Source organism: Sturnus vulgaris, chromosome 34 (assembly GCF_052056855.1).
Source record: "Sturnus vulgaris isolate bStuVul1 chromosome 34, bStuVul1.hap1, whole genome shotgun sequence".
Taxonomy (NCBI): domain Eukaryota; kingdom Metazoa; phylum Chordata; class Aves; order Passeriformes; family Sturnidae; genus Sturnus; species Sturnus vulgaris.
Window position 1 is genome coordinate 464046 of NC_142276.1, and position 12246 is coordinate 476291.

The 12246-nt window shown below is 53.5% G+C and overlaps 2 protein-coding genes and 1 non-coding gene across 3 annotated transcripts; all 3 read right to left on the reverse strand.

Annotated features, from left to right (window-relative positions):
• Position 1: 1 nt before the first annotated feature.
• On the reverse strand, positions 2–7544 carry HNRNPUL2 (heterogeneous nuclear ribonucleoprotein U like 2; the record flags this gene model as incomplete). Its single annotated transcript, XM_088155089.1, is given in 9 exon segments — positions 2–93; positions 436–558; positions 650–916; positions 1248–1360; positions 1499–1589; positions 2074–2213; positions 2834–2910; positions 3693–3816; positions 6577–7544. Coding segments are annotated over 9 exon segments (1655 nt in total), but the record flags the coding sequence as incomplete, so codon positions are not given.
• A 974-nt stretch (positions 7545–8518) lies between these two features.
• Positions 8519–8709, reverse strand: LOC148220601 (U2 spliceosomal RNA). The gene has a single exon (XR_015798729.1). It is a non-coding gene; the product is annotated as a U2 spliceosomal RNA (small nuclear RNA).
• A 909-nt stretch (positions 8710–9618) lies between these two features.
• TMEM223 (transmembrane protein 223) lies at positions 9619–10716 on the reverse strand. Its single transcript, XM_014893024.2, has 2 exons — positions 10421–10716; positions 9619–10055 (listed from the first exon to the last, which is right to left on the reverse strand). Exons 1-2 carry the CDS (start codon positions 10671–10673, stop codon positions 9760–9762), a joined length of 549 nt encoding a protein of 182 aa, XP_014748510.1. The 5' UTR covers positions 10674–10716; the 3' UTR covers positions 9619–9759.
• Positions 10717–12246: the final 1530 nt, after the last annotated feature.

Below are 12246 nucleotides of genomic sequence, written 5' to 3' on the forward strand. Positions count from 1 at the left end.
TATCTGCACCAGCTTGCTAAGGCACTGCGCCGCCTGCTGAGTCAGCAGCTCCCGGCTCTTGGCGTCCAACTCCTCCGGCTCCGGCCCCCGCGTCTGCAGGAATTCAGGGATTTGGGAATGGCACAGGAGGGGGGAAAGGGCACAGGGAGCTCTGGGGTGGCCTCAGGTTCCAGCTATTCCCACCCCACAATTCCCATCGGTGCCATGCTGTTATCCCACCCCATCAATCCCATTATTCCCAGTCCATCCCATTATTCCCAGTCCACACCATTCCCATTCCCATCCTGAATTCCTGTTTTCCCTCTGTTGCCCTGAGCTGGTGCAGGACAGAGATCCCATCCAATGATCCCACGGATCCCATCGTTCCCATCATTCCCATTATCCCACGGATCCCACATCATTCCCACAAATCCCATCAACCCCACAGGTGCTGACCCTGAGCTGGTGCAGGACCCGCTCCGTCCCCAGGATGTTGTAGCGCTTGTCCCGGTTTTCCTGGGAATGTTTCTGTGCCCACTGCGTCTTCCCAGAGCCTGGGAGCCCCACCATGAGCAGCACCTGGGGAGGGGGGGAAGGCAACTTCCATGGAACTCCACGTCGGATGGAACACCGGGAACTCGCAGACGGAACTCCGGGATCCGACACCCACCTCGCACTCCTCGGTGCTCTTGGGCCCCGGGGGTGTCCGGACCCTGTCGGGGGCGGGGATGTCGTGGATGAACTGGAAGCCCTCGGGGACGGGCGCCAGGGGCTGCGGGCGCTGCCCGAAGTTGAGCTCCACGGCGCAGCCCTTGCAGAGCACGTGGGGCAGCAGCGCCCGCTCCTGCAGCGCCTCCTTGGGGATGCGGAAGGCGGCTCCCAGCTCCTGCCCGTTCTTGGAGAACGACAGCTCCACCAGCTCCTCGCCCTCAAAGTCCTGCACAAGGGGATTGGGGGGGAAATGCAGCGGCTTAGCCCCTGTCCAGAGACAGCCCTTCGGTGTTTTCTCCGTTATTTCCTGACTTTTCCCGAGTTCTTCCTGATTTGCCCGTTTTTTCCTGATTTTTTTTCTGACTTTCCCTTTTTTTTCCACTCCCTTTTCCTGATTTTTCCCACTTTTTTCCCCCATTTTTTCCCGTTTTTTCTAGATTTTCCCCAATTCTCCCCCCAGATTTTCAGGACTTCTCCCAGTTTCTCCCCAATAACCTCCTGATTTTTCCAGTTTTTCCCAATTTTCCAGATTTTTCCCATATTCCCCCCTTCCTCACCGCGAAGCAGCCGATGACGTCATTCTCCCCGAAGCTCTCCCCAAATTCCTCGAATTTCCCATTTTCTACCTTCAGTCCCCGCCCGTCAAAGCCATAGGAAAACTCATCCTCCCCTGGAACGGAGCAAAAAACGGGATTTAGGAATGGATTTGGGGAATTTGGGAATGGATTTGGGCATGAGGATGGGAACTTCAGGATTTGGGAATTCTGGGCTGGTTTTGGGGATCCTGGGGTTGGATTTTGGGTCTCACCCAGCTGGGAGTGGGAGAAATCCACGGACCAGCCCACCCTGAGCAGAGGCACCTCGGAGCTCCCCTCCTTCCCCGGGAGGTTCTGAGACACCTGCATGAAAATTCGGGTTTTGGGGTCTAAAAATCCAGGAATTGGGCAGGGAAAGGGGAACAGCAGCAGCAAAAATCCCCAGAAAACCCCAAACAGACCCAAAACCCACTAAAACAGGCATAGGAAACCCCAAATAAGCACAAAAGTTCCCAAATCAGACAGCAAAAACCCCAAATCCCCCTAAAACATCTCAAACTCTCCCAAAATATCCCTGACCCCTCTGAAAAACCTAAAAGGGCCCAAAAACCCCAAATCCCCCCCAAAACACCCCAAGCCCACCCAAAAAACCCCTAAAAGCACTTCAAAAATCCCCCCCCCCCAAATCCCTCAAACCCTTCCCCAAAAAGCCCAAACCAACCCTGTACAAACCCCGCTAAAACCTCCCCAACAATTCCCTTTTCCCCCCGCCCCCAGCCCATCCCGAGGACTCTGCTGATATTTTTTTTGGGAGGGGGGTGGATTTTGGGGTTGTTGTGCTGCCCACCTTGGCCTGGAAGCAGACCCGGCCCCGGGTGACCCCGTGGGTGCTGCGGGCGCCGGCCCAGAGCCCCGGGAAGCGCTCGGAGAAGAGCGGCTGCCCCCCGTACCGGTCCCGGCTGGCACGGAACTGCAGGTCCGACGTGTCTGGGGAGGCAAAAACCCCAAATTCTGACCCCCTAAACCCCTGCTGACATCTGTGAAATCAACACAAAAACACCCCCAAACTTATCACAGAACCCTGTCTGGAATTAGGCCGGAGTGGCCTCAAGGGTTAAAATGGCTGAAATTGTCTCAAAAATCTGCCTTGGGTTGAGCCAAATCCAAGATGGCTCCAATTATCCCAAAATTCCACCTGGAATTCCTTCTTTCCATCTCAAGTCCAACAAAAATCCCTGAAATCAGCACAAAAATCCCCAAATTATCCCAAAACTCCACCTGGAATCGAGGCAAAGTCACCTCCAATTCCAAAATTCCTGAATTTCTACCCAAAACTCACCTTGGATTGAGTCGAATCCACCTCAAATCATCCCCAAAAATTCCAAAATCACTCCAAAAAATCCCAAATCATCCAAGAAATTCCCAAATCCCACAAAAAAAACCCCCATCCAGATGGCTTCAAAATCCACCCCCAGACTCCACAGAATCAGCTCCAAAATGGCACCAAATTCCTCAAATCCTTGACAATTGCCTAAAATCCTGAAAGAAATCCCTGAACTGATCCTAGAAATTCCCAGAAATTTCCCAGAATTCCCAAATTCTCGTACAGGTGTCCAGGATCACCAGGGTCTCGTCCTCCTCCCCCTCTGGGGGCTCCTCCTCCGGCGGCGGCGGCGACTTGGATCTGTGGGATTGGGAAAACTCCTAAACTTGGGGAAAAAATCCCAAATTCTGGGGGGGAAAATCCAAAATGCAGAGCAGAGAAACTTCCAGAAAATCCCAAATTCCTTGGGAATTGTTTATGGGGCTCCCAAACTTCCAGGGTCTCTCCAATACTTGGGGATCCCAATTTTCAGGACATCCAAAATTTCAGAAAATCCCAAAATGCTCAGGAATTCCTGATTTTGGGATCTCTCATGGATGATCACAACCCTTTGGGATCCCAAATTACTGAGGCCCCAGAATTACAAAGAATTCCCAAAACTCTCAGAAAATTCCCAAAATTCCCCAGGAATTCCTGATTCTGGGATCTCTCCAGAACGTCCAGGACTATCCCAAGTCCCAGAAAACCCCCAGAAAATTCCCCCCAAAAATTCCCCACCTTCCCCCAAAATTACAAAATTTTGAAAAATCTAAAAATTTCCCTAAAAAAAAAAAATCGCAAAAAATCCAGAAAAATGCTACAAAAATTCAAAAAATTTCTAAAAAAAATAATTCAAAAAAACAATTTCTAAAAAAAAATTTCTAAAAAAATAATTACAAAAAAAATAATTACAAAAATACAATTACAAAAAAAAAAAATTACAAAAAAATATGTAAAAACCTAAAGAATTTTTAAAAAAAATCGAAAAAAATTCAAAATAATAACAACAAAAAAATCTAAAAAAATACCAAAAAAATTCCTGAAGTTCCCCCAAACCCCCTGGAATTCCCAGAACCTCCCCCAAATTTCCCCTCCTGCCCCACCTGCTGTTGTAGGCCTCCTCACGGAACTCGTGGTACGCCCGCCCGTGCTCGTCCTTCTCGTCCCGCAGCCGTTTCACCCCGCGGCGCTCGGCGTCCGGGGCCTTGGCCTTGTCCTCCTCCTCCCCTGGAAAACACCCCAGGGATTTTATATCTCCTACCCCAAAACATCCTGGGATTTATTGATCCCGTCCCTAAAACACCCTGGGGTTGGTTTGTCCTGCCCTAAAATATCCCAAGGTTCATTTATCCTGAAATATCCTGAGATTCGCTCATCCCAGGATTCACCAATTCCACCCTAAAAACATCTTGAGATTTCATTTATCCTACCCTAAAACATCTTGAGATTTCATTTATCCTACCCTAAAACAACTTGAGATTTCATTGATTCCACCCTAAAACATCCCAAGGTTCGTGGATCCCACCCCAAAACATCCTGGCATTTATGGAGCCCACCCAAAACCATCTCAAGGTTCACCAATCCCACCCTAAAACATCTTGAGATTTCATTGATCCCACCCTAAAACACCCTGGGATTTTATTGATCTCACCCTAAAATATTCAGGATTTTCCCAGGAAAAGCAAACACAGTGCAAGGATTCTGGCTTTTCCCAGGGAAAAAAAAAAAAAAAAAAAAAAAAAAAGGGTTCTAATTCAGATTTTTAATTTTTTTGGCTTTTTTTTCTTTAGAAGTGGAACTAAAGCAATACTCCATGGAAATTCCAATGGTTGAGTGGGTTTCTTTAAAAGCTCAAGAACCTGCCGAAATCCTAATTTTTTTTCCTTCAATATAAATCAAATCAAAGTATTCCTGAGAATTTGGGAGTTTTTATAGATTTTCCAGCTTTTAGAGTGGCAAAACGGGGCTGAAGTTCAATTTTTCTACTTCAAAATCCAATTAAAGCAAAGAATTCCATGAAAACCCTGGAGTTTTAAAGGACTTTTCCAGGTTTTGGAGGTTAAAATTCAGATTTTTTTTTTTTTTCTTAAAAATCAACTAATCAAAGCATTCCATGAAAACCTTGGAAGTTTAAATAGATCTTCGAGGTTTTACAGTTGCAAAAAGGGGTGAAAATTCCAGGGTTTTTTCCTCAAAAATCAGTTAAATCAAAACATTCCAAGAAAAATTTGGGTTTTCTTGGCTGTTAGAAGGCTGAAAAGTGGCTTAAATTTCAACTTTTTCCTTAAAAATTAATTAAAGTATGCCATGGAACTCTTGGAGTTTCAATGGATTTTCTGGGTTTTAGAATGGCAAAATTCAACCTTGGGAAGTGGAAATTCTCACCTGGAATGTGGGAATGGGTAAAAAAAGACACAAAAAATCCTTAAAATCCTTTAAAAATGTAAAATTCTCCTGGGATTTTTCACAGAAAAGGAAAAATTCTGGAGCAAGGTTCGTTGGTCCATTAAAAACTGGAAAACCCAAATTTAAAAACTCACAAATTCAGCAAAAAAACCCCAAAGAAACACAAAATTTTCCCAATTCTTCCCTTGTTTGGCCAATAAACCCATAAAATTCCAACAAAATCTGGAAATATTTTCATAAATTCAAGTTTGGGATAAAAATGGCAATAATTTCACTTCAATCCAAATAAAATTCTGTTCCATGGTGATCCAGGCTCCAGAAATCCGCCCAAAATCAGAATTTTTCCCTCAAAATAAGGGTTTTTTTACCCCTCAAAAATCAGGACTTTCCTTCAGAAAACAACATTTTCCATCAAAACCCAGGATTTTCCTCAGAAAACAGAATTTTTCCCATCAAAAATCAGTATTTTTCCCTCAAAATTCAGGATTTTTCCCTCTAAGTCCCCAAATTTTCCCCAAACACAGAGATTTCTCCTCGAAAAAAAAATCTCCAATTTCCCCAACGCTTTCCACCAGGACAATTTCTCCCGGTTCCAGACATTTCTCCTCAAAACTGGGAATTATCCATCCAAAATGGATAAAAATCAGGAGCTTTCCCTGCAAAACCCGAATTTCCCCCCAAATCTCAGATTTTTTTCCTTGAAAACCTGGAATTTTTCCCGATTTTCCCTCCAATCCCGGGCTCTTTTCCCAAAATCCAACCTGAAGTTCCTTAATTCCAGGAATTCCATTGATTTCCCCTCAACCCGCGGCTCCAAAAAAACTCTGAACTCAACTTTTTCCCATTTTTCCCCCAAAAAATCCCGATTTTCCCGATCGGGAATAGGATTTTAACGGAATTTCTGAGCCTTTAAAAACTAAATAAATCCCCCCAGAAAATCTTCGGGATCCTCCCCCCAGAATTTGGGAATGGGGGCGTTGGGATGAGGCCGAGATTGGGATTTTGAGGGGAAAATGGGAATTTTGTGAGGGGGAAGAAGCAAGGAGGAGGATCCAGGGATTCTTTTCCCGATTTTGGGCTTTTGTTCCCGGTTTTTGGGATCCTTCCCGAGGATCCCGAGGTTCTGACTCGGTTCTTTTCCCGGTTTCTGGATTTTTTCCCCCGTTTCTGGGACGATTTTCCCCCGTTTCTTGGAATCTCTCGCGAGGCTCTGGGGATTCTCTCCCAGTTTTTGAGATCCCTCCCGAAAATGCGGAGATTCTATCCCAGTTCTTTTCCCGGTTTTTTGGATCCCTTCCCGAGGGTCCAGGAACCCTTTCCCATTTTTTTTCCTCGTTGTTTTGGATCCCTCCCGAGCATCTCAAGGTTTTTTTCCTCCGATTCCGCGGCTCCCTCCAAAAGACCTGGGAGTTCTCTCCCGGTTTTTGGGACCTTTCCTGAGGATCTGGAGGCCCTTTCCCGGTTCTGGGGATCCCTCCCGAGGGCCTGGAGGGTCTTTCCCAATTTTTAGGATCCCGGCCGGGATCTCGGGATTCTTTTCCCGGTCCCAGGAGTCCCTCCCGTTTCTCCCCCATCGCTCACCCGCCTGCGCCTCCTCCTCTTTGGCCTCGGCCGCTGCCGCTTCATCCCCGCTGGGCGCCTCCTCCGGCGGCCGCTCGGCCCCGTTCACGCCGCCGCCGCCGCCGCCTGCTCCTCCCTCGGCCGCTTCAGCCTCGGCCGCGGCCGCCGCTCCCTCCTCCTGAGGCGGCTGCAGCGGCTCCGACGCCGCGGGCTCGGCCGGGGCCGCCTCCTCTTCCTCCTCCTCCTCCTCCTCCTCCTCCCCGGGGGGGCCGGGCTGGGCCGGGGCCGCCTCGGGGGCCGCGGCGGCCGCTTCGTCCTCATCCGCCAGCAGCGCTTCCTCATCCTCCTCCTCCTCCTCTTCCTCCTCCTCCTCCTCTTCCTCCTCCTCCTCCTCCTCCTCCTCCCCTCCGTGGGGCCGCCCGACCGGGCCTCCCGCCGGCCCCGCTTCCCCCGCGCAGCTCGAGGCCGCCGCGGCCGGGCCTCCCCCGCCGCCGCCGCCGCCGCCTTCCTCGGGCCCCGCCGCCAACATCTCGGCGTCCAGGGCCTCCTGCAGCCGCTGCGCCAGCTCCACCTTCAGCCCGCGGGCGTCCAGGCCGCGCCGGCCCAGCTCAGCCCGCAGCTCGGTCACCTTCAGCCGCTTCACGTCCATGGCGGGGCCGGTGTGTGGGGAGGGAGGGGGGGAAGGGGCCGCGGGGCGGGGGGGGAAGGGAAGCGGAAGCGCGGGCGCGCTGAGGCGGCGGCGCCGAGGCCGGAGCGCGAGGCCGGGCCGGGCCCTGAGGCCGCGGGGCGGGGACTGAGGGAGGGAAGGGGCGGAAGGAAGGGGGCGGAGAAGGGACGGGAGGGGGGGAGAAGGGGAGAAGAGAGCGAGAGCGCGAGGCGGGGCCGCCGCCGCTGGCGCGGGGAGGGGGCGGCCGGAGCGCGGAGCGATCGCCGGGCCCGTCCCGCTCCCGCCGCCGCCGCCTCAGCCGCGCCTGCGCCGCCGCCGCCCCTCAGCCGCGCCCCCCCCGCGCGCCGCGCGCCGCCCTTCCCGCGCATGCGCCGCGCCTGCGCGCCAGTGCAAACCCCGCCCGCGCCGCGGCAGCGCGCAGGCGCGGCGCAAGCGCGGAGTGGCGCTCCCAAACCGCGCGCAGGCGCTGTTCCTTCTCTCCCCCTCCCCCTCAGCCCCACCTACGTGCGCAACGGCCGCCGCGAGTGTGGCGGCGGCTTCGCCTCTTCCTTTCCTTCCCTCCCCGCGCGCGCGGCTCGCGCCCGTCGCTCGGATTTTCTGATTGGTCCCGACCGCGCTGTTCTGCCCAGCGACGGCGAAAACCCGCGCTCCTATTGGTGGATGAGGGCGAAGGGGGCGCTCTCCTCACGCGCGGTTTCCCGCCCGCCGCGCCGCCGCCATTTTGTTTCGGTGGAGGAAGGGGGGAAAGCGCGCGCCTCGCAGGTGGGAAGGAAGAGGATAAAGGGTTAAAAATTTGTAAAATACAGAAAATAAATAGGATTTGTTTGAAATTCGGAGCGGACGCGAAAGAAGCGCGGAGGCGGAGATTGGGCTGCGTTCCTTTCAGGAAACGCGCATGGTCCCCCCCCCCCCCCCCCCATCGCTGTTCCTAATTCCCCTCTCGGATTTATTTAATAAAGCCCTTCAAACCCCTCACACATGCCTTTATTAATATTTATTATTCTCTACATAAAACTCCAGTTTCACCCAGGAAGCGCCAAAGTGACGGAGTTTAACCTTAAAAACATAGGAGGGGACGCGGGGAGGGAGCCGCCATTTTGCAGCTCGCTGTGAGGGGATGCCAGGGAAGACCCATAACCTACTGACTCGGCCGCCTGACGTAGCCCGCAGGACCACATTAATAACGAATAAAAGCATTGAAGCAGTAAAGCCCCAGGGAAATGAAATTGGAGCGCTCGTTGAATAATAATAAAAAAATACTGAGAACTGTTTTTGACCATATTAGGTCCCCCGTGGTGGGGGTGCACCGTTCCCGGAGGCACTGCAATACCGGGACGATGCGCGGAGCGGAGGGAGCAAGCTCCGGGTCCAACTCCCGAGCCCAAAAATCCGTTTAATATGAAGTCCTCTCATCGAGGACGTATCAGATATTAAACTGATAAGAACAGATACTACACTTGATCTTAGCCAAAAGGCCGAGAAGCGATGCCGACTGCTGCCGCGCCCCGCACCCAGCGCCGCTCGCCCCGCTCACACATCACGGTCACTCCCGCGCCGCCCTCCGCCCCTTCCTGAACCGTTTCTGGTACTTTTCCGCGTATCGTCCCGCACCTCCCGTTCCCTTTCCCTATGAGCGGACTCCCCTAAACCCCGAAATTCCCGAAGAAATATCTTCCCAACATGCACCTTGCCCTGCCGCTGTTTCTATTTTGCATGGCCCCGCCTCCTTATGCAGATAAGCAGCCGGGCTTTAGTTGTAACCCCCGCCCTCCGCCTTTTCCCGCCTCGCAACGTGATTGGCCGATCGCGCCTCTTCATTTGCATACGATCCGCCTCCTCTACACTGATTCCTTACCCCGCCCCTTGCACCCACAAGCTCCGCCCCTCATGTAATGATGTTAATTTGCGTTCCCCCAGCCCCGTCCCCGCCGTTGTCCCCATTGGGGTCTCATCTTCCCACCCGACTCTGAAGAGCCGGGGAAGCGGGAATGCAGGGACCCCTCAAAACCCCCAAATACTCCCCAGAACAGCCTGAAACGGCTCCAAGTGCCCCAAAACCTGTCCTGGGTGTGGGGGGGAATACTGGGGCTCCCAATTCCCCCCTTCCTCCCCCAGATCATGTGAGTGTCTCAGGGTTTACTGCGAGGGTGATAAGGGCTGACACTGCCGCTGTCCCACAGTGGGGCTGGCTGGGGGTTCCCCCAAATTCCTCCCCCAAAACAAGAGAGGTCGCACGGTTTGTGGCGTGCCAAGGGGTGACAATCCCAGCGTCCCCTCAATTCCCCCCTCCAGAGTCCAGTGGGGAACTCACCGTTCATTGAGGGGTGACAAAAAGTGACAATCCCAATATCGCAAGGTAAGGTCCCCCCAAAAATCCCCTTCCAAAGAGAACCGGGCAGGTTTTTCACATTTTATTTTGGGGATGACAAGTGACAATCCCGCTGTGCCCTCGTGTCCAAACTCCTGAGGGTGTCTCACTGTCCATCCGCAGATGACACCAGGTGACAACGTTTACCGTGTCCCCACCTTGTCCCAGCCTAGAACTTGCGGAAAGCTCCCACGGTGACATCGAAGAGCCGGGGGTCGCTGAGCTGCCCCCCCTTGTCCAGCAGGAAGAAGAACGGGCGTCCCTTGACCTTGATGGGGATGGCGGCGGCCACCTCGGTCCGGTGCGCGCGGCCGGACACGTCCCGGAGGGGCACGGTCAGGGTCCGGTGGCCGAAGCCGAGCGGGCCGTGGGTGCCGATGGCCACCTCGGTGCCGCCCCGCAGCAGCGTCACCCGGCGCACCGAGCGCAGCGGGAGCAGCCAGCCCGCGGCCACGACCAGCGAGCCTGGGGGGACACGGCGGTCAGGGGGGGACGGGACAGGCCCAGGGGCCTCCCGGGATCCGCTCCCGCTGCCCTGAGCCTGCTGTGAGCCCCAGGACGCTGGCCTGGCCCTGTTCTCGGTCCGGTCCCTCTCCCCCTAGCCCGGTTTGATCCCGGTTCCACCACCCTGAGTACGGTCTGATCTCACTCCGGCTTCCCCGGACCCAGTGCGAGCCCCGGTACCTTCCCCTGCCACCAGTGTGACCCCGCTCCGCGAGCCCGCTCCGGCTCCGCTCCCGCTTCTCCGACCCCGGGGTGACCCCGGTTATCCCCGGTCCCGCTCCCGCCGCCCCGAGCTCGTTCCGACCCCGGCCCCGCTCCCCCGGTACCGACGGTGAGGCAGGACGCCGTGAACCCAAAGCGCCACTTGTTGTCGCGGGGTCGCAGCGGATCGTCGTGTCCGGGCCCGGTCCCGGGCGTGGGGCGCAGCGACGTGAAGGCGAAATGCGCCAGGTAGGCCCAGAAGAGCCCCTGGCCCGCGCAGAAAAGCCCCACCAGGCGGAAGAAGCGGCTGCGGTCGTGCTGGAACAGAACCACGTCCCGGGACACGGCCGCGGCCTCCAGCGCCGCCCGCGCCGCCATGACGGGCAGCGCCTCCGGTCACTTCCGGGTCACGCAGCTCATCAGCCAATCGGCTGCCGCGAAAGAGGAGCCGCAGCCAATCAGCTTCCACATAGCGGCTGAGCCAGTCGGCTGCGGCTCCAGTCTCGCCTCAGCCAATCAGTTTCTGCTCCCCGAAAAAAATCGAAATTAATAATCAATAATCGATCGACTTATTTACAAAATTTGACGGTGATGGACGGGAATCGAACATGGGAAGTGGGCTCGGGGAGGGGATCTCCAACGTTAATTTAAGAAACGCGACCTCTGGAATCTTCCCTTCCATCTGCAACGAGGAGTGGGCGTCACTGAGGGGACCCCAGGAAACGAGACGGAAAATGGGGGAAGAAAATGGGGTGAAATGGAGGAAAAAGGGGGAGAAAATAAGGAAAAAATTGAGGAGAAGGGAGAAAATAGGGAAGAATGGAGGAAAAAAGGGGGAGGGAAAATCAGGGAAGTGAGGGAGAATGTGGGGGAAGTGTGGGAGAAAAAAGAGGGAAAAGGAGAGCAGAAAAGTAGGGGGAAATGGGAAAAAAAGGAAAAGGAGAAAACGGGGGAAAGGAGGGAAAAGGGAGAATGAGTGAAAAACTATAAGAAAACAGAGAGAAAAGGGAGAGTAAAAGGGGGGGAAGAAAAAGAGGAGACAAAGCGAAGAGAGGAGAAAAGAGGAAAAAAGAAAGAAAAAGAAGGGGAAAAGGAGGAAAAAAGCAGGAAAAAAGGAGGAAAAATGAGAAAAACAAAGTGGAAAAAATAATAAAAAAGAAGGATAAAAAGTAGAAAAAAAGACGAAAGTAGGGGAATGAAAAGGAGGATAAAAAGGGAAAAAAAGTGAGAAAAAGGGGGAACTCAATTTCCTTAAAGATGCCGAGGACAGTGAAGTGTGCCTGAGTGTCCCCGGGTGTGTGTGATCGATCGATTATTGCAGTTGCTCCTCCCTCCCTGATCCATCACTGGGCTCGATTGCACCTGCCTTGATCAATCACTCGGCGCTCAATGGCTCATGCCTCGATTGATTGCTCGGCACGTGATTGCTCATGCCTGCCGATCGATTAGATCGGCGATCGACTGCTCATGCCTGCCGATCGATTAGATCGGCGATCGATTGCTCATGCCTGCCGATCGATTAGATCGGCGATCGACTGCTCATGCCTGTCGATCGATTAGATCGGCGATCGATTGCTCATGCCTGCCGATCGATTAGATCGGCGATCGACTGCTCATGCCTGTCGATCGATTAGATCGGCGATCGATTGCTCATGCCTGTCGATCGATTAGATCGGCGATCGATTACTCATGCCTGTCTATCGATTAGATCGGCGATCGACTGCTCATGCCTGTCGATCGATTAGCTCGGCAATCGATTGCTCATGCCTGCCGATCGGTTAGATCGGCGATTCATTGCCAATGCCTGCCGATCGATTGCTCGGCCCACTCAGGCACACTTCACTGTCTACGGCATCCTTAAGGAAATTGAGTTCCCACTTTTTTTCACTTCTTATCCTCCTTTTCATTACCCTTATTTCTTGTTTTTTTCTACTTCTTAGCCTCCTCATTT